The 19,836-nt window shown below is 49.7% G+C and overlaps 10 protein-coding genes across 10 annotated transcripts; 5 read left to right on the top strand and 5 right to left on the bottom strand.

Annotated features, from left to right (window-relative positions):
• Positions 1–709: 709 nt before the first annotated feature.
• On the top strand, positions 710–2,452 carry J3458_022136 (uncharacterized protein; the record flags this gene model as incomplete). The annotated part of the gene is made up of 1 exon (XM_007811083.2): positions 710–2,452. One exon carries the CDS (start codon positions 710–712, stop codon positions 2,450–2,452), a length of 1,743 nt encoding a protein of 580 aa, XP_007809274.2.
• A 425-nt stretch (positions 2,453–2,877) lies between these two features.
• On the bottom strand, positions 2,878–5,135 carry J3458_022135 (uncharacterized protein). The gene has a single exon (XM_066122949.1). It carries the CDS (start codon positions 4,991–4,993, stop codon positions 2,999–3,001), a length of 1,995 nt encoding a protein of 664 aa, XP_065972171.1. The 5' UTR covers positions 4,994–5,135; the 3' UTR covers positions 2,878–2,998.
• Positions 5,136–5,637: 502 nt separating this feature from the next.
• Positions 5,638–6,798, bottom strand: J3458_022134 (uncharacterized protein; the record flags this gene model as incomplete). The annotated part of the gene is made up of 1 exon (XM_007811084.2): positions 5,638–6,798. The coding sequence occupies one exon, from the start codon at positions 6,796–6,798 to the stop codon at positions 5,638–5,640; it is 1,161 nt and encodes a 386-aa protein (XP_007809275.2).
• Positions 6,799–8,141: 1,343 nt separating this feature from the next.
• On the bottom strand, positions 8,142–8,402 carry J3458_022133 (uncharacterized protein; the record flags this gene model as incomplete). The annotated part of the gene is made up of 1 exon (XM_066122948.1): positions 8,142–8,402. One exon carries the CDS (start codon positions 8,400–8,402, stop codon positions 8,142–8,144), a length of 261 nt encoding a protein of 86 aa, XP_065972170.1.
• Positions 8,403–8,997: 595 nt separating this feature from the next.
• Positions 8,998–10,533, top strand: J3458_022132 (uncharacterized protein; the record flags this gene model as incomplete). Its single annotated transcript, XM_066122947.1, has 1 exon — positions 8,998–10,533. The coding sequence occupies one exon, from the start codon at positions 8,998–9,000 to the stop codon at positions 10,531–10,533; it is 1,536 nt and encodes a 511-aa protein (XP_065972169.1).
• A 665-nt stretch (positions 10,534–11,198) lies between these two features.
• Positions 11,199–12,089, bottom strand: J3458_022131 (uncharacterized protein; the record flags this gene model as incomplete). Its single annotated transcript, XM_007811085.2, has 1 exon — positions 11,199–12,089. One exon carries the CDS (start codon positions 12,087–12,089, stop codon positions 11,199–11,201), a length of 891 nt encoding a protein of 296 aa, XP_007809276.2.
• A 617-nt stretch (positions 12,090–12,706) lies between these two features.
• On the top strand, positions 12,707–13,078 carry J3458_022130 (uncharacterized protein; the record flags this gene model as incomplete). Its single annotated transcript, XM_066122946.1, has 1 exon — positions 12,707–13,078. One exon carries the CDS (start codon positions 12,707–12,709, stop codon positions 13,076–13,078), a length of 372 nt encoding a protein of 123 aa, XP_065972168.1.
• A 233-nt stretch (positions 13,079–13,311) lies between these two features.
• Positions 13,312–14,145, top strand: J3458_022129 (uncharacterized protein; the record flags this gene model as incomplete). Its single annotated transcript, XM_066122945.1, has 1 exon — positions 13,312–14,145. The coding sequence occupies one exon, from the start codon at positions 13,312–13,314 to the stop codon at positions 14,143–14,145; it is 834 nt and encodes a 277-aa protein (XP_065972167.1).
• Positions 14,146–16,812: 2,667 nt separating this feature from the next.
• J3458_022128 (uncharacterized protein) lies at positions 16,813–17,081 on the bottom strand (the record flags this gene model as incomplete). The annotated part of the gene is made up of 2 exons (XM_066122944.1): positions 16,813–17,010; positions 17,064–17,081. 2 exons carry the CDS (start codon positions 17,079–17,081, stop codon positions 16,813–16,815), a joined length of 216 nt encoding a protein of 71 aa, XP_065972166.1.
• An 837-nt stretch (positions 17,082–17,918) lies between these two features.
• On the top strand, positions 17,919–19,692 carry J3458_022127 (uncharacterized protein). Its single transcript, XM_066122943.1, has one exon. It carries the CDS (start codon positions 18,145–18,147, stop codon positions 19,117–19,119), a length of 975 nt encoding a protein of 324 aa, XP_065972165.1. The 5' UTR covers positions 17,919–18,144; the 3' UTR covers positions 19,120–19,692.
• The last annotated feature ends 144 nt before the right edge of the window (positions 19,693–19,836 follow it).

Here is a 19,836-nt window from a genome sequence, read left to right as displayed (position 1 = left end):
TAAATTACTTGACTATACTTAATTCTTTAAATATTATAATACGAGGTATTTTTTCCATCTAATTAGTCGTAAATTTAATACTTTAACGTAAAGGTAATACTATTATAAACTAATATGCGATAGTTTTATATTCAAGTTATCACTTTGACCATCAGGATAGCATCTCCAAGGATACCGTCGGACCGTCTGGCATCTGGATTGTCAAATTCACTGCAACCAACGTCTTTAAAACCTAATCCTGCCGGCCGTCGTCGCATTATTTGTACGCCAAGCCAGTCCTGCATCAAGCTAGCCGAAAGCACACATTCCGCGGCATCGTGAGAGGTTTACCTAACTCGGACCCATTTCATGTAACAGCCGGGACCCTCTGAATGGTCAGTTGGTGTTTCCTTTATGGAAAGGTTGAGTCGGAGGCTCGCCAATATTGCGCTCTTTCTCCAGTGCCGACTCCACACAACGGGATACTGTCATGCATAGGGCTTTGATATTTCAGCCGTCTGGGCTTGGTTTTGATCCTGCCCGGCACGGCAGTTTACTACTTCCCAATTAGTCGACAGTACGACATGTTCCAGTCAACCGATAGGGGAGATGCGAATATATAAATCCCTGCACGAGCCCGAACCTGCATGATGGTCGAGCCACCAACTCGAGACATCACTTTTTAAATTTATTCCCTCTCATCCGTCTCATAAATCCCGAACCCGTCATCATGGCTGTCAAAGACGGTGCCCGCTTCGACTTTATTGTCGTCGGTGGCGGCACGGCTGGCAACATTGTTGCCACTCGTCTGGCCGAAAACCCCAACGCAAGGATTCTGGTTGTTGAAGCTGGCATTGGCAACTCCATTGACAATGAAGATATCCGAACCCCCGGGTTGGCCATGGAAATTCGAGGCAGCCAGTACGACTGGGCCTACAAGACGACCATGGTCAAGCGCGACGACTACGAACGTATCGAGAAGCCCAACACCCGTGGCAAGGCCCTCGGTGGCAGCTCGTCCCTCAACTACTTCTCATGGGTGCCAGGATCCAAAGGAACATTCGACATGTGGGAGGAGTACGGAGGAAAGGAGTGGACCTGGGACCCCCTGGTGCCCTACCTTCGCAAGAGCGTCACGTATCATGATGATGCCGGCCTGTACTCCAAGGAGCTTCACAAGATTGGCTCGGGCGGTCCCATTTCCATTGCCCACGCTGACTTGATGCCGGAAATGAAGCCCTTTCGCGACCTCTTGGCAAGGGCCTGGCAGTCCACGGGCGAGCCGCTCACGGAAAACATCTTTGACGGCGAGATGCGCGGCTTGGTCCACAGCGTCAACACCATCTACAAGGGCCGCCGGTCTGGAAGTTTCCTCGCCGTCGCCGGCAAGCCCAACATTACCATCCTCCCAGAGGTCCACACCAAGAAGCTCATCATCGATGACGCTGATCGCACCGCCAGGGGCGTAACCGTCATTGCTGCCTCCGGCCAAGAGCTGAGCTTCTCCGCCACCCGCGAAGTCATCGTCTCCGAGGGCGTCTTTGAATCCCCAAAGCTCCTCATGCTGAGCGGCATTGGACCTGCGCCGGAGCTGGCCAGGCACGGTATCCCTTTGCTTGTTGACTCGCGCCACGTCGGCCAGCATTTGCTCGACCACCCCGGCGTCCCCTTTTGCCTCCGGCTCAAGGACAGCTACTCCATGGACAACCACGTCCTGCGAAAGGGCCCTCTGCGTGACAAAGTCCTGTCCGCTTACGCAAAGGGCCACGCCGGCGCCATGGGATCGCCATTCCTCGAGATGATTGGCTTCCCCCGCATTGACGAGTACCTGGAGAAGTCTCCCGAGTACCGCAAAGCAAAGGCGGCCAACAACGGCCAGGATCCCTTTTGTCCATACGGCCAGCCTCACTTTGAGCTCGACTTTATCCCCCTGTTTAGCAGCGCCTTCCAGTGGCACTTTCCTCATCCCAACAAGGGGAGCTACATGACCGTCATGGTCGACCTGGTGCGGCCCGTCTCTGAGGGCGGCGAGATCACCCTCAACAGCGCCGATCCTCTGCAGCAGGCCAATATCAACCTCAACTACTTTAACGACGATCTGGACATTATTGCCGTCCGCGAGGGCATCCGGTACGCGTACGACGTTTTGAAAAATGGCGACGGCTTCAAGGACATTGTCGAGGACGAGTACCCCTGGGAGATGCCGCTGCACGACGACGAGGCCATGAAGAGAACCGTCCTCGACCGCTGCCAGACCTCGTTCCACCCCTGTGGCACTGCTCGTCTGTCCAAGAATATCGAGCAGGGGGTTGTTGACCCTAATCTTAAGGTCCACGGAATCAAGAATCTCCGTGTCATTGACGCGTCTGTCATTCCCGTGATTCCCGACTGCCGAATTCAAAACTCAGTTTACATGGTTGCTGAGAAGGGCGCCGATGCTATCAAGCGCGACCACCGAGACCTTTATCAGTAGTGTGGTGGGCGGTGGACGGTGGTAGGAAAGAATGATGTTTGGTAATTCACCATGTTTGGCTGTGTGCTATAATGGAACTTGTTTTCCGGCATCGACACTTCCATGCTGGTGGCCATGAACCGTGTCAGGTCCAAGTTTCTGCTAAGCGTAACAAAGATTTTGAGATTAGGCTACGTTCCACCTGACTGACCCAATGTGATGGAAAAATAAGCATCAAAATTAAAATAAAGGCAAAATCTTGTATATTGTGATCTATCAACGAGCTTCACACACTTGTGTTCGTCCGACTCCCTCTTATGTGTGTGACCACAATAGAGAACCCGGACTGTTTGTGAGGGACCGCGGAAGAGAGCTACAGCGAGGTCACAATAGCTCGTGATGCAGCTGACAAGTTGTATTGCAAGAGAGCTAAAAGAAGTGAAGAGCTTAATCATGTGTGTAAGGAAAAGGGCTAGTTAGAAAGTGCCAGCGTAGCAACAGCAATATGGTGCCTCCCACGTGACTGTGTGGGCCCTAACACTGTTCCACCATCTGCCAAAACCAGAATTACACCTCGGACTTGTCGCACAATGGGTGATGGCATCGTATATCTACAAGGAAATCCCGGTCTTTTCCTTTGTTTTGCCATTCCCGGATACATTCAGCGGGAAGAACTACACCAGCTCCAAACTGTATCCCGGCCCTTGGGCGCAAAGGACGCGAGAGAGAAAGTGCCGCCAGAAGCATAACCTCGTCGCCCGTGCCATGGGATCCCATCATAGCGCGAATGGGCATCAGGTGCGATCCGGACAAATGCAGCGTTGTGTCCATTGACACCATGTCGGTGGCCCGAAAGCATTCTATGCCATTGGCGTCAAGCCCCTTGGTAATGCCAACGGTGCGATGCATCCATGTTTGTACCATGACAGTTTGAATTTGTTTGCAGTCGTTTTCGTCCAAAACTAACAGTCTGTTTCCCCTGTCCTGGGGCCCAATGCCCACGAAACCTTCCAGCTTATGAACCAAGTCGCCAATTCGCTTTGCAAGCCGGGTCTGGATAGAAACTATGCCACCAGTAGCTACATCTGCGCAGAGATGGTTTCTGTGACTGGCATTGACGCCTTTTCTGAACCCATGCATGGACGCACAGTGCCATGCCGCGAGTGCCAACCAGAGACCTCCCTGCGCAATCAGCTCATGGGGCATCTGGACACGCGTCACAATCTTGGAAGCCAAGGTTCGCAAGTGCTGGACCTTGTCTGCGTCGGACCTTTCTTGCCAGAGTGCACTTTTGCGGTCAATGAAGTCGACCCCTTCATGCACAATGACGGCAAGTCGGGTCATGGCCCTTTTAGCGGACAAGCTGACCCCCGGAAGTGTGATGCCAGTTGCGAGGAACCAAGCAGGAAGAAATTGGTACTGAAATAGCGGCAACAAGTCCAACAATAGCTCCTGTCCGGCCCCTGGCTCCAGCGAGAATAGTCGAACATCGTCGTCACACACGCGGGCACACTTCATGGCTTCCAACTGTGACATGTTCGACTGGAAGATGGCGTAGTCTGTCAGAAAACACGAAAGCATGTCGTCCACATTCATTCCGTCAAAGTTGGCAAAGAGGTCCACCAGAAACGCGATGGCTTGGTCGTTGTCGACTCGACGACGGGGCAATTTACGAAGCCTTGATGTCTCTGGCGCCAAGACTGTAATTCCCATCGTGGGTGTTGATGTTTGCCACAAGTAAGAAACAGCTCTGTCCACTTCCCATTGCGATGTCTGCTCGGGTTCGCGAACAATCCGTCCATATTCCCACAAATGCGCCTCCCGACGACGGCTAATGACAATTGCACCAAGATTGTGAATTTCCATGGGAATTTGACTAGTCTCTGTGCAAAAGAATACCGTCGGCGGCACGTCCGGATTAACGGGCTTAATTCTCAGGCGCAATGAATCGCCCACGAAACGGTCACCGTTGAACAGTTGATTGACTTTTACTCCCCTTCCAGCCAAGTCTGCGACAATGTCACGGGCCTCATCGGGGTGGCAGAAAACAATTGATGTCTTTCGTCTGTAGGCATGCTCCTTGACCAGCTTCACGGCCTCGTCGACAGACTCTGGATCTGTCCAGGACAATCGTGTCGAGGCGGCGCGGGCAGTTCGGATCTGGGCAGGGGGTTCCACCAGCGAAATAGTGAGATTTGGGCAAAAGTATTCCAAAGCCCTCTGGATGGACTCTTCTGGCTCTTCAAAGGAAGACAGTGTCAAGAGACGAAGACGGGTATTGGATGTCGGGTTGGCTGCCCACTTGACCAACTCGAGGATGCTCAAGGCGAATGATGCGGAATAATGCTGGTCGATTTGCGCCACTATGGTGACACTGGCTTGCTCCCATAACTTGTAGGCACGGGGGTTTCGTAGCTGTCGCAAAAGGGAAGCATAGTCGCAAATATCGGGCATGGTAGCTCTGGGGACGAGAGCCGGGCGATGGGTCAACTCGGCTGATATGACTCGACTCTCGGCGTCATCCGCCACGACGTAAATGGTAACATTACCCTGTCGAGGCATGCCGATCTCCTCAAACACGAGCTGGACTTGGTCGTATGGTGCAAGGTTTGTCGGTTTGCAGTGGCCAAAGACCACGCTATTGGGTTGTTTGACCCAGTCGGCAATGGTAAGCTGCTGCTAGTTAGTGAAATTGGTATTCTAGAGTCAAGAATAACGACACACCTTGGACATCCTAAACTTATCGATGATGGCGATGTCAATGAAAATGTTGTGAAGGTGTCAAAAATGAAAGGGTGCGAGTTTGTTATGTATTTTCCAAGATTTTTTGTTTGCTCTCGGCTAAAGTGGGTTGGTTGGCGTGACCTGTTCAACTTCATTTCACGTTGAGCTCACTATAAGCAGTGAATGGTTTGACCCCTGGACAGCCAGTGAATGGACGCCAGCCCGTGTCAAATGTCTTGGTTTATTCGTTTCAAAACGGGGATCCCGTTGAAACTCACAACAACCGGCGCCAAAGTCAGAGTGAGAAAATTGTGTTTTGATGGCATTAGAGTAGGCTCTATATTAAGGTTTGCTGACTGACTACTAAAGTCAACAATGCGTCTGGTGCAAATCAAAAATGATCACAGAGCTCTGTCGCCCTCTTCCGTCGACAAATAATCCATTCCTTCCAGATCACACGAATGTAGCCGTCACTGCTGCTTCTAGTCTCGTTCTCGCTTCACATTTTGCCCCTTGTTGAGAAAGGCAGAGAACTTGTCAAATTCCTCGTTATAAGTTCTTAGGTCCGCCCTCTTGAAGACCTCTGGAAATGGAGGATCAGACTTTGGCGGCATGCGAGAGTAGACGTACAATGCAAAAAAGGTGTCCCCGTTTTGCATATCTGCCATTCTCCAGCTGGGTGTCGCGTACGCGGGCATCTTTGCGTTTGGAATGTTCATGTTGCCCAACTCATCGTAGACCCGGATTGTATCGCAGTCATCAGCACTGTTCCTGTGCTTGACGAGGGCAATGAGGGTGTAGGGCATGCGTCCTGTTCGCTGCCAACGCATGGTTCCATTCACGTCGACAAACTTGCCAACTTCAAGGGTGAAACGGCGAAAAGCATCAAAATTCAAATTTTCTTCTCCGACGCCCTTTACTGTGAATGTTACGTAAAGGAAAACCGGCGCGTCTGGACGGACCAAGAGGGTGGAGTCACCAACGGAGAATTCCCCAAACAGTTTGTTCACCTCAACGTCCAAGCTCATTCCTGGGAATGCATCAAGGCGAATAGAGTCAGGGTTCGGTGTCGAATTCCACTTTTCAAAGTAATTCTTTACCTCAGGGGGTGTCGATTCAGCCTGGAGTCGACGCCATTGGTGAGTGTTCTGCTGCGACCAGAGGTGCCCCAGCATGGGAGTGAATTGCTTCATGGACCAAAGGGTCGTCTGCATTCGGGCGTGGCTTGCGAGGTTCTTGAATTGGAGGTCTTCTACTGCAATGTCCCCGAGTTCCTTCCCCCATATTTGGACGGTGAGTTTATCCAAGGCAGCGCCAACGTCTTTCGTCTTCGGTCCGAGGACCAACCAGGCATGGGCCATGAACGGGTTATCAGCTTCCATTTGCTTCACAGACTCGTCGTCCTCGTTCCACAATGGATCAAGCACGGCGCCGTAGATTCGTTTAAGTAGCACGATTAGGCAGTTGATGCCCGATGTGGCGGGACCACGGTCATGGTCACCAGTTGGCCAAAATCTGACAAGCAGGTCTGTCTTTTGCTCTTGAGGCAAGTTTCCATGCACTCGGCGAACGTCGTAACATGGAGTTAGCAGGGCCCTTTGGCGTAAATGCTGCGCAAAGGGGTTCATCGGTCGGTTTGCCATGGCTAATAAGAGAATTCAGCGAGTAAGTCAAGCATTCTGGTCTTAATGTCTTACCTTGGTGAATTTTCGAGGCTGTGCTCTGACTCTTGCTGGTAGAAGCGTGGTGTGTGAGGTGAAAAAGTCCTCACGCGTCGGCGGTTAAATGTTTTGTTTGTCGCTTGGCCGTCGCTTGCTCAGTCCACGTGCGTCTCTAATAGTTTCGACGAGGTCCTCTTCTGTCCTCTTGACTTGTGCAGGTGCAATATATTGATCACATTTGCCTCTACAGCTTCGATTGCTTTTATTTGAGGACTTTGCATTGGAGACAGTGTCCCTGGATTTCAACCCTTGATTTTGGCAGATATTAGCTGCGTTTAGCGATAATTTTAGGCACGCTTATCTAAGCGCATTAAATGAACAATTAGTACACGCACACACCAGATCATACGTATAATATTGCTCACACATAACTGAATGCCATGGACAAGGATCCCGTCACATATTAGGATGGAATTGACAACGCAAGAAAGATGATTTAATAGCTTACTCCGAACTTCCAAACACTAGTAATGAACACAACAGAGTCTGGTTGATGTTTCCAGATCAGGCACCATGGACAATATCGTTGGTTGCGGACTTAACCCTGCAACGCACCCAAAAATAACCTTTGACAATTTCGAGCTCGAGGTCACTATGGAAATGGACTTCGAAGCTGTGCACTGTAATGCTGACTCTACCGGCAAGCTAAACATAGAGAGGTGTAGTGTTCTACTGAAACGCAACATACTGAAGTTGAAAATACATGCGGTTGGTGGAAGCAAGACGGAAAGGGGGTGGTTGGCGGCGCTTTACCTTGGTAAAACTCTTCAGATACTGTAGATGGAAGCAAAATTCCTTCAAACCAGGCAACAAAGCAATCATGTATTTATCTCAAGCACTAAACGATAGAATACCTCCCCCCATCGTGGACTTCGCAGACAACTTGGACAGCTGGCGACACAGAGATTCTGACTTGGAAGCTCGAAGCAAGCCTTCCAGTCTCTCTGTGGGGAAAACGAAATGTCGAAGGTCCTACACTCATTGTGTGGGAATCCGGACCAGGTAGGCCAGTGTAGCAAATCTTCGTTGCCCATAATGGTCGTCTATGCCGACCTCATTGCCACTTCCGACTCGACTTCATCGTCCCCTCGTCCCAGAGCACGCGAACGGAGCTGTGGGATCAACTTTGGGCACCGGCCCGGCATCCCATGCCTTCAGGTACATTGTAGTGTGCGCAATATCGGCTGGTCCAGTCGTCTAGGCTAGACAGTGTCTCTCATCCAGCTCCCAAAAGTCCATTCCGATCTTCTTGCAAAACATGCTCATCATTTTGAACTGAATAATGGTTTTTCAAGAATGGGGACCCGCGGAGTCGACGCCTGAATATTCTCCTTGTAAAGCTCCGATCTCATGTTGTGGAAGAGACACCACACCGTTTCAGTGGACCACAAAGGGAAGGGTGCGAGCACCTCTGCCAGCACAATCATTGTGAGCGGCATGTTTATAATGTCTTCTGGTTGCCAAATGGAAAGCTCCTCAGGATTTTCCTTGGCCTGTTTCAAAACGTCCTTCTCGTTTAACGTCATGGTGTTGATGCTGGTGTCGGTGTCGGCGTCGTGTCGATGTCGGGGGCTTTGACCTACCTACGGCTCTGCAAGTGGGACAGTGGAATAAACGCATGATTTTATAATACCGCCAGCTTTGTATGTCAATGCCGAGACCTTTAGGCTGTTATTCAATTCGTTCTAGAGAATGATTGTGTATTTCGAAAATATCTTCGCTCCGGGCTACGGCAATGTCAAAATTGAAAAGTCACCAGAGCCATGATGAGTAAGGGTTAGAAGGGAGCAACGGACCAGACTTTTCTAATCCGGTGCGCCTCTTTACTTTTCTTCGTGTTGACTTGTTGCACCAGATGCCGTTGGCAGCTGATGCAGTGAATGCAAACGGTGAATTTACAGCTGCCAAAGTATTGACATAGCAGTTGACGTCTGGTACGCACTACGCACAGACTCCCAGTCACACATGACACAAAAGTTCACACAACTTTTACCCTCATCTTTCAAAATTGAAATTCAAAGGTCCAGTGAGATCCAAGGGTAATATTCGTAACGTACGTTGCTTTTGTTTTGATTGTTCCGTGAATCTTAGGCAGCTTGCTAACTCGTACTAAGAAAAGCAATGCCCGAACAACGACCCTCGAGATCGGCCAAGGCCACGGCCATGGCCAATCTCACTACGAGAACGACGCACGGATACAGACGCATACGAGACGAGACGAGCAACGACCCATCCCGGCATAAGGACATCGAGTTTGACCCTCGAAAGATGCACGATGGGCTGCGAAAGGAGTTCCAGAGCTTGGCTGACAATTACCAGTCAGATGTGATTAATCCGGTCTCGACAGCCAACAAGGATGAACTCACGGCCCTGAACAGGCAGATGAAGAAATCAATTCATCCTGCAGTGCCCAAGGCTCTTGTTGGTCAAGGTGACTGGTCCCGGCAGGACGAGAAGAACATTCTCGCCCAATGGGAAGCCGAAAAAGCCCACTGGATCAATATTTACGATCCAGACAGGTATCTCAACCTGTGGAAGATATGCCTACAATTTGCCAAATGCACCCCGTGGGATATTGTGGGCTTCAACACCAAGCTTTCTTTTGAGCTAAGTGGCCGAGCCGGGTCGGGAGAGGAAGACGAGAACCACACCTGGTCCGCTCCTTTCATCGACCGTCTCACCTGGCTCATCCCTCATACCGCGTGGACGGCAGTTGAAGATTCATCGCGGTCGGCTTTGCTGGCCACGGCAATTCAGTACGCCGTTATTCTGCGCACAAATGATCAAAGGGTCTGGCGGCTCAGCCACCTTGGGGGCGAGTTCTTCTCGGCATTCCACACCCTGTGTCGAGAAAATTGCCCCTGCTCTATTGCAGGCATCCACGCACAAGTACTCGCTCGTATGAAAGAGGAGGGAATCAAAACAATTTCCCCCATCTCCCGCGTGTTCCAATCGTTGGAAAATGTGATCCTGACGCCGACTGAGAGCTTTGTGCCTCCAGATGAAGAGCCATACTTTGTCACGACTCAGGATTTGACTAATCTCATCAAGGCATTGGATCGGATGGTTGATCCAAGTACCAAAATCAGAATGTTCTTGCCTGTGAGGTTTGTGTACGAGAGTGCAAAATCTGCTCGTGGTGGCCGCCAACCCCCGAACATGGAACAGCTGCACGAGTATCACAAACTGGCCTTGATCGAAGAAATGAGGCGCAAGGTCAAAGCCGCACGACAGACGCAGAGTATTCGTGGCCCAGATGACGGCAACGATGACGATCCGTTCGCACATGAGAGCTCGCCTGTGCCTATAAGGCCCACGAAACGGCGGCGCTTGTCCCATGTCCAAACAACGTCGGGAATGAGCGACAGTCCCACAGCAGAACTAGGAAGTGAATCACGTCCCATGCCAATCCAGTCACCATCCCCAGAATTGGACTTTGGTGCTGATCTTGGTGATGGCTTTGGTCCCAATGACGACCATACTCCTGAGCCCGTTGACGACGACGCAATGAGTCTCGACAGCATCGAAGAAGATTACGGACTCGGTGCAACGACAGAACAGCCAATGGCTCCTCATAAAATCTCGAGTATTTATAAACAGTTTCGAGTGGGTCGGCGAGGACAAGCATACACGATTCACATGAGTAAACTTCGTTAGGGTATGGCTCGTGAGATGCGGGAGAAGCGAGGGGCGGAGGAGGATACCGGATGTGTTTGCGGTTTTGGCAACATAGTCACACCGGACCAAGTGTACAGTTCAGTATGATTAGTTGATTTTATGTGTACTTCTAATATGGACGCTATCACGATTCCACTGGACCAAGTAGAAGGGAAATGCCAATTTCCACTTGTGCCCTAGATAATTGAACCTTATATGCCTCTTAGTTGTACATACCCTCTATTCTTGCCCGTTGACATAAGCAATTCACTCTATCACTGGTCCCTCAAGCGTGGAATGATATTTTACTGTAGCTGGCGTTGCAGGTGTGACGCCCTCGATCCGCAGACTTACAATTACATCCATCACTGTCATGAAGTCATTCATTTGCGCAACTTTTTATCGCATTCTAGAACTATCAAAGAGTATTCTTTCACTCTAGACACATGCAGGTGGGGATGGATCAAGATTCAAAGCGGAACGCAACGGCACAGAGATAACTGTATTATTCGTATCCCCTAAACCAGTCCCAACTGAAAAGCAAACCTGTACAAAGATCAAAAATTTAACGAAAACGAGAAAAGACGATTAAACAACAACGCGACGAAACCCATTTTCCCCCGTACCTTCCATGCTACTCTGAAATGCATCTGCACACGTTCATCTCAAGGCATGTAGCCGTCGTCATCCTCCACCACGTCGTCTTCGACGATGCTAAGGTATTCCATTCCATGGCTCTCGGGCTCAAACATTTCTTCGTCCGGTTCCCGCTTCAATGGGACCCATGGGTTGCCGCCGGGAATGCGATCAACACAGCTCGGAATATCACGAAGCCAGGCCAGATTCTCCATGACAGTATCCTGATCGGCCGTTTCGGGATCCTTTGGCAAGTCTGACAGGTCATTTTTGGCGTAGTCGAACATTGTCCAGGGCTGAGTCTGGTGTTCCATCAGGCTCTTGCAGAAACTTGGCGTCCACGGGAAGTTTTGCGGCAAGGCCGTGTCGCCCGCCTCTTTGGCCTCAATGAACATGTCAACCCAGTTGGCAAAAGTGGCCAAGGTAGGGCGATGAGCACGGCGCTCGATTGCCCAAGACAGCTTCTTTGGGCGTTGCGGCCATGGGATATTGCAGCCATCGGCCGACTCGTGGTCAGCTTTATTGCAAACAGGACAGCCATGGACAAAGCCATCGTCAGCGGGGTGGACACAGTCTCGGACTTTGTGACCAGGCGTGAGGCAATTGCCACAGGGGATCTCTTTCTCGGCTTCCTCTTGGTCTAACCGAACCTCGGCCTCGAATTCAGAAAACTTCCTGGGGAAGGGCGGCGGCGTGACTGAAAGAGCGCGCAACCGCGTAATATTGGTGAGATGAAAGGTCAATGGAACATCCGGCCCAACCCCAGAACGCGAAAAAAGTTCCCTCATTGTACCCGCGAGGTCCTCGGTCGTGGTTACGGCCATAAATTGGTCGCCATGCTGGCGGATTTGTCGGGCACCGGCGGACTGCTCGTCACCATTGTTTTCGGCTGCGTTGGTCTCCTGCGGGTTCGAAGACATGATGACGATGATGATGTTGTTGTTTTTGTTGCTGTTGTGGTGGTGGTGCTTGTGCTTGTATTGGTGGTAGTGGTGATGATGATGGTGTTAGAGAGACCGTATCAACCATCGACTGCAGGACTTTATAGAATTTGAGACCTTTCACGCAGTAAAAGGAGGGGGGGGCTGGGGGTTGCTAGCTGTAATAGTAAAAGGTCAAGTGAGCAAACAGTAAGCAAACAGCAGGTGGGCGGTAAACAAAAAGTGAACGACGAGTGAACAATGAGTGAACTTCAAATCCTTGTTTTGTTCTAGGATCCTGGCTACCAAACGTCTAGATTGTGTGAGAAATTGGAAAGGTGTTAAGGTTGGAAGCGGCACGCTGTTCTGGCTGTACTTTGGCACCTGGCAGCTGACTTCATACTAGCCTAACCAGACATGATAGGTCTGGTGGTAATTTTAGAATGGCTTACAGACTGTCACTTGGTTGGCAGCTGTCAAGAGCTGACCAACTACGTTAACATCTCCCAACAGAGGCATACTTTGAAAATTTTCTTCCTTTACCCGTCACACATCGACAACGTTTGAAAGATCTTCCAGCAGCGTAAAAGCAAGCTTCAAGACATAAATCAGACGCCATGTCGAATGTATCAGTCGGTTCGGCTAATGCCGCGTATGTGACGCCAGCAACGGACGTTCTCAACGCGTATAACCGCCGAAACAACATGTATGATGCGAGATGGGAGTTTGCAAAGCTCCTGGACGATCTGCAATCTCCTGCGGTGCGTGATCGCCTGACAAGAGTCGGAATAGATATTACTCGAACCATTGAGGCATTCGAAAAGGGCTACGAGACAGACTACCTCGTCTTTCAGCTCGCAATGTCCATGTCTCCGCTCGCCTTTCGGTCTGTTCTCTCGGTCACAGTCGCTTGGCAAGCGGCCCAGACGATCAGTCACGACTGGTATTCTGCGGCTGGGCCAGGGGTCTACGCCGTCGGCGTTCAGTAAACGGGCGTGGAGGCAAGTTCCTGTCTGCGCAAGAAATTCGCCGTCTAGCAGAAGGCATTGAGCAGTATTCCGCTGGCTACGATGCCTTGCAAACACCCCGTGCCCAGAGAAACTCGACTTAATGTCGAGATGCCAGATATCTGCGTAGCGTTGACAATGTAATTTCCAACTTTGCTGGTTCAGCCAACGGAGGTTAAAGCATCGTCAACAGCAGCGAGCAGCAGCACGTACTCATGTTTGCAGAGAGGCTTCGGGAACGGGCTAAGGCTATCTTGTCTGTTGACTCAACAGGCCAGGTGATCCAAGTGCAGAGCCCGCTCTACGTTGGATGCTCGGACAAGATGGAAAAGAGGACTCAAGATTACATTGGGCCGTCTAACCTCGTTAACATAAACAAGTTGCTGGTTCTTGCCCTCAATATTCTGAAGATAATGAATCTTCCATCTGGCCTCTATGCTCGGCCTGTCATTCGCATCTGGGAGCGACATCAACTTCCCTATGCCGAGCGGCTTGTTGCCACGCTTGCCGAGTCATTAGTGGCGCAAAACGGCTTCAACGCGACAGAAGCCGGAGGACGGGCTACTTGCCAGGCTAGCCTGGCCGAGTTCCAGGCCGCCAAATGCCAAGTCTTTGCCATCAAGCCGTTCTTGCAACATCATCTCGATGGGGTGGACGCTGAGCTCGAAAAAAGGCTAAAGTTCATCCAAGAGGTCAAGAGGCTGAGCCAGTACCTGTCCAATCTGGAGAAACAGATTGTCGAGATTAGACAACAGCTTCGCAGCTTCATGGCACTCAAGCCGCTTGGATGGAATGCAGGGGTCACGCTGCTGCAGAATAAACTGCAAACCCTTCGTCAGCAGACGGACACCCTCGTGGACTGGAAGGTCCGCTTGCAGGCCATCATAGGCCTTCAACGTGCCATGCTGGCGGCCGCGGAACCACGCCGTCATTCTGCGGACTCTCAATTGCCTTCATCGGCTACACAGGGCAGATCTGCTCCCGCTACTCCTGTTGCTGGCCAAGGGACTCGCCTCCTCCGCTCTCGTCATCGTCAGTGGCAACTGTGATTCCGCAGACTTCTGACCCTTCATCGTTTCCCGGGGATAATGAAGCGGATGTTGATTGAGCCGAGTTTGCCGCTACCAGTTGAGCGAGAGCCTGTTATGTAGGTAAATTTCACTAGGGTTAGTTGGAATTGACTGTTTGTTGTTGTCTTCACTCTCTGACAGTTGTTGTGCATTCATGTAGTGACGTGACATCTTGTAGCTAATCGGCTCACGTCGGTCCGGATTAGATTTGTTACTATTACACTTTGTAGAACCCGGGTGAAAAGCACTTGCTTACCGTGCAACCTTGGGTGAAAGTCCGTGTGGGGTTGCTATTGTCGAACCGGTCAACATGTCTCTCTGCATTAATGCACGTGAAATGCGTCTTTAATGGATCGGAGCAGACTGCGCTGACTGGGAGGACATTAGCTTTGATGCCCTTGTGTTAAAGACATCCACAGGCATTGAATACAGCTATTCATCTGCCATCAAGTATCAAGCCCAAGTTATATCTTGAAAGTAAATTTCCGTGGTTCTACAAAATGCAAAATTGGTAGACCCGCATCGCTACGTCAAAGTGTCGAGATAACGAGAACAAGTTTTACGAGGGATAAAACCACGGCTGGTAAACATGACGCGTGAAGAATATACTGCTATACACTCTGGCACCGTACACTATCCACGCTGTGAAGACATTTTGATTCCACCACCACCCAGTTTAGGAGCTTGGCCTCGCCCAGACAGCCGTGGCCGGTTCAGCCAGTCCCCCTGATGGCGGCCTTGCCGCCAGCACCTCCAACACGATGGTGCTCACCATGCAGATTTTTGCTCCGTCAAAGCTGAGAGCAAACACCTTGCCGGCCTCGCTGTCCGTCATGGCGAACCCCTTGCAAATTCAACCCTTTTTTTCCTAGCCCGAGCCACTGAATTCTTGATTAAGCTCTCAGAAAAGACAATATCGCGACTAAAAGGCTTAAAAGACCACTCTATCGGCAGGACTGCGTATGCTTCAAAATGTAGACCCAGCACTGGGTTTAGTTTACGCTTGAGGACTAATATTGCAACTAAAATGAGATTATTTATAGTACCGCGGGTTCCCATCATTTCCTTAAAGGGGAAAAAGTCCTAACCTAAAGGCTATATTTCTGGAAAGCGTCTTAAAGCTACGTCGCAAATCGTTAACACACCATTATCACGGTAATTTATAATCAAAATCGTATAGTGTATCCATGCCCGTACCATAGCATCTTAAATAATTGCATAGTTGGTTTCTCCTAAGGCTAAAGATTAGTATTCTCTGTCTAGCGCGAACAAACCTGCAAAGATCTCGAGCTCGTTAACCATGTCCGCAACTCTTTCTGCGGCCATGGTATCGATTACAATTCCCACCCCACCAACGACATCTCTGATGTGGTCCGCGGCTCTGGCAGTGTCAGAGTTTTGCTTGAACCTTTTCATTGTAATCGGCCACGCGGCAAGCGGCACCCAGATTCCACCTTGTACAAAGAGAGTCTAGGGCATGGAGAACCGCCTGGAAACTCCAGTTAAAAAGGTTTCTAGCGTGACTATTACCAGGGGATCTCGCTAAAAGATACCTTATTAAGTGATAACATGTATCTCTTCGTAAACCGGAGTAGCAATTCAAATTATAGCTTTTTTAGTGGCGGTAGTAAGGTTTTAATTTAATAGACTAGTTATAAGAAAGAGAGGTTAAAGAAACTGGTACTTGAACTCGGGTAATAGTAATAATAGCAAGTTAAATTTACGGCCTAGCTATATTATAAATAGCTAATTCGCATCTTCGCAAATGCGAATGCAGTTGCTTACAAGTAACGTCTGTAGATGGTACTGTAGACAGGCAAAGTCTCCGAGAAGGTGACGGAAAATCTGTAGAGCCCGAAAGCCCTGAAAATTCGTAATAAGAGTTAGGCCTCGGAATTGTAACTCGCTCGGTTAGGGTGGAAGTTTGCTAAATGTAGGAGATTGCCTGTTCTACCTTCTATTAGAAAATTTACTCGGGTTTATTAATAATACGGCCGCGTTCTTAAAGCTTAGCAGCTTAGCGGGCGCTAATAGTAATCGCGCCTAAACGAGATATCTCTCTAGAGACTCGGCTCAGCCCGATTAAAACGAAGACGATAGGCGGAACTTTTAGTCGTCCTGCTCCATTATGTCTAGCTGACTCTAGCTCTAGCATGCTGTCCACGAATAGTTTTGGCACCCCCCAGATCCGCAACAACGAAAAGACGAGATCCACCTCCTCCAGGTAACACAGTAATATTAACGCTCTTTGCTTGGAGGCTTCGGTCTTAATAAGTTGCGTAGTAGTTCTAATAAAGTTGGTAGTCTCACAGGTTTATAATACTAGTTTTGCACGACGGAGCTGGAATAGACGGGGAGAGAAAGCTAAAGAAATACCAAGGTTAGGGTAAAAGTACGTGAAGAGCTTCTTAACAGAGTAATCCGGCTCTTAAAGGCGGATAATATTAACACTTAAAGTTAGGCCCTAGACGTTAGGTTTCCAGCTTAACTAAATAACTCGAGAAGACTTGAGGTAAACTCTATAGAGTAGTGGTAGTTTATCTATACTATAATAGTAACATGATTTTCTTCCCACTAATCGTAATCTCTAGGGGTTTATAAATAACGAAGAAATGTGCCGTAATCGAGAACTACGGGCTCAATCGCTCAGGGATCGGGAAACCTGGCCAACTCGGCGGACAGGGTTTGACTTTCGAAAACAACCAAGACGTTGACACTGTCTTGTCGTGCCACTTCCATTTCGGAAAACAGGTACCGTGCTTGATCGTACGGCGCAAGGTCGGTCGATTCGCAGTGACCAAATGCCACCGCATCAGGCAGTTTGGCCCAGTCGGTGAGGGCGAGCTACATTGCAGGTCAGTTGGTTCTTTGAATAACAACACTGTAATATTAATTACCTTGGGCATCTCATCCATTCTCCTGGCTGTTTCCGGTGTGGTTTTGGTAAAGATGAAGTGTTGTTATTGTTACTGGGTCACTTGTGTCTGGGAGTGTGTTTGGGTAGTTGAGTGCGCCTTGTGTTTACCGTTTGCCTGTTGCCGTTTGCCTGTTGCCGTTTGCCTGTTGCCGTTTGCCTGTTGCCGTTTGCCTGTTGCCGTTTGCCTGTTGCCGTTTGCCTGTTGCCGTTTGCCTGTTGCCGTTTACCGTTTGCTCATTGCCGCTTGTCCACTTTCTTTCTTGTCTTGACAGCTAGCAGCCCGCTCGCTAAGAACAGGGAGCGGGCTCGGTACATGGGTAGTTTCCCAATAGCTTCTCCCCTTTTCGAACTGGTGGCATTCACCGACTTTACGTCAATTGCTCGGGGCGCTCATCCATTTTACTCGGGGCGCTCACGCCCCAATTTTTCTGCGGTTAACCCCGCTGCCAGACCCTATAGTACATTCTTAGTATAAATGCATGGCAGCTTTACTCAACACTAAAAAGCTCTATTAAAAATTAACGGATTTTTTAATAGAGTTGCAGCCGTACGAATTTTTCAGCGGGTAGCAGCGTTTTTTCTTCTTTAATACCACAAAGAAAAATCCGGCCTGTAAGTGTACAGCGGCTTAAAAAAATCATGTAAAAAATTACAAGCACCTTATCATTTAATTAAGGGCATTTACTCCGTACTGCCATGCATTTAAACTGAAAATGTACTGTGGGGTCTGGAATCGGGGCCGCTAGACCAAAATTAGGGCGTGGTGGGGTATTGAGCGCCCCGAGCGATCGACGAATTTACTGGCAAGTATTTCAACACAACACGGCACCATACAACACAGCATTCTGTACTGCTTGCTGCTTGATAAAGGACCCCCCTTTAGTACAGAAATTCTTTATGGCCTCATGGTTGCACCTGAATTGGGTTCCGAGAGAGTGAAACACATGAGACATCAATCAAATCCTCGTTGATAGATACCGTCTTTGACACGAAACGCACCAAGACTCACACAAAGAATCTGATTTCAATTCGAGTAAAGAACTACCACCACCATCGTCATCATGTCTTCAGACCAGCAGATGGTCAACACAGACCATAAAGGGGTCATAACATGTGTGGCTACGACTGAAAACCTCGAGTCTAAACTGAGGGATATGGCTATGGCTTTGCGTTCTGAATATGGGCCAAATGAGACATGGCTGTTTGAGGCCAAGAGTGATTCGCGAATGCTCAGTACTGGGCTGCTTCCGCCGATGTACCCGGCTCCAAGGCGGTTGTTTGGACTTCCGATCACACCCCGCGCTCCCCCGTCAGTGGTCCAGCAAGCAATTCAGGGACAAGTCCAGCAGGACGCTCAGAGACATCGTTCGCGCCTGACCAACCGTGGCGGCATCCAGAAATCTGGTCTTCAAGAGACATCGCCTTCCGCTCGCGACATCGCGACCAGAATTCAGCAGGACCCTGCGCTCCGTAGAGACATCGAAGAGTTCGTGCTGCGGAGGGAACAGCAGTCGTCTCGGGCGCCCCAAGAGAAGGGCCGAAAAGCAGTCCCTTGCGGCAATTGTCTCATGCCTGGGCACACAGTCCGAGACTGTGTTCACCCGGCCGTAGATGGCTTTGTTCACGGCTGTCCTATCTGCAACGGGGCTGATCATGAATCGGCTCAAGGTTGCAAAATGGACTGGCCGAAACGCCTGGAGAAGAGGCTATTGTGGGCAATCGGGCATCGCGCTCGCCGTCCTACTCTGGCCGCCTTTTCCAACTGGATGGAGATGTTCGCAGAGGCCCGTGACAACGGCCATGTGGCCTTGCCACAAAGCTTCCCGTGGACGCCATTCTACAGTCTACGCTTGATGAAATCTCAAACATATCCCTGGCAAACTTTTGACTATACCAGTCAGTCCCCAGAGCTGCCAAGGGATCCTCTGACGGCCGACCAAAGCACCGTCAACGAGAATCAAAGTATGCTTCGCGCTCTTCCGAGCTATGTCGTCGGCACTACCGGTGGCAGACCATGGATTCCATCACAGCAGTAGCGCAAAGGTCGTATTGGCTATGCAATAGACTACGTTCGCATCATTCAAGAAGACTTGGTGGAGGATAACGACAGCACCATCTCTCGAGTCGTCACTGGTCGAGATTGGAACAATGGCTGCGTTTAGATGAATGTGCATAGCTGGATTTCGGAGTAGCAGGGAAGGTTGGCTTTGTTTTTTTGTTTTCTTGTTTTTTTTCTGACAAATTTTAATGACTTTGCGGAATGGGGACGGCTCTTGTGTTTAGGTCTGGTTTAAGAGAGAGAAATAATAAAGTTCGCCGTGATTCGATGCATTCTTCATGTTGCTCAATTCCTGTGTGCATACGTCTCGTGTAAGAAAAAATTTCTGTGCTACCAAGATTTGAGACTGATGAAAGGTACCAGACGTCATTAAACGGGTGTTGATTGAGCTAATCCTCTTTTACCAAGCTTTTGTTTGTGAATTTTTACTGAAATCTTGGCGTGAAAATCATCATTATTCATTTCATCGCCCTTGGATTGCGCGAATTGTGACAAAGGCTCAATAGAGGGCTTGAAGCAAAAGGGCTCAATTCAATGATAATCTTGTAGGATGTCAAAGGTCCTTGGTTCCTCCAAACCAGAAGGCGAGGGGAGACCATCTTATATACATGAAAGGAACGGCCCGTGCCTAGTGTGCCCCATAGTTCTCGTGATCTTCTTGTGTAACGAAGGGCTTCTAATCCTTGCTTGACCT

This window comes from Metarhizium acridum (genome assembly GCF_019434415.1).
Source record: "Metarhizium acridum strain ARSEF 324 chromosome Unknown scaffold_587, whole genome shotgun sequence".
Lineage (NCBI taxonomy): Eukaryota > Fungi > Ascomycota > Sordariomycetes > Hypocreales > Clavicipitaceae > Metarhizium > Metarhizium acridum.
This window is presented reverse-complemented; position numbering and strand designations above follow the sequence as displayed.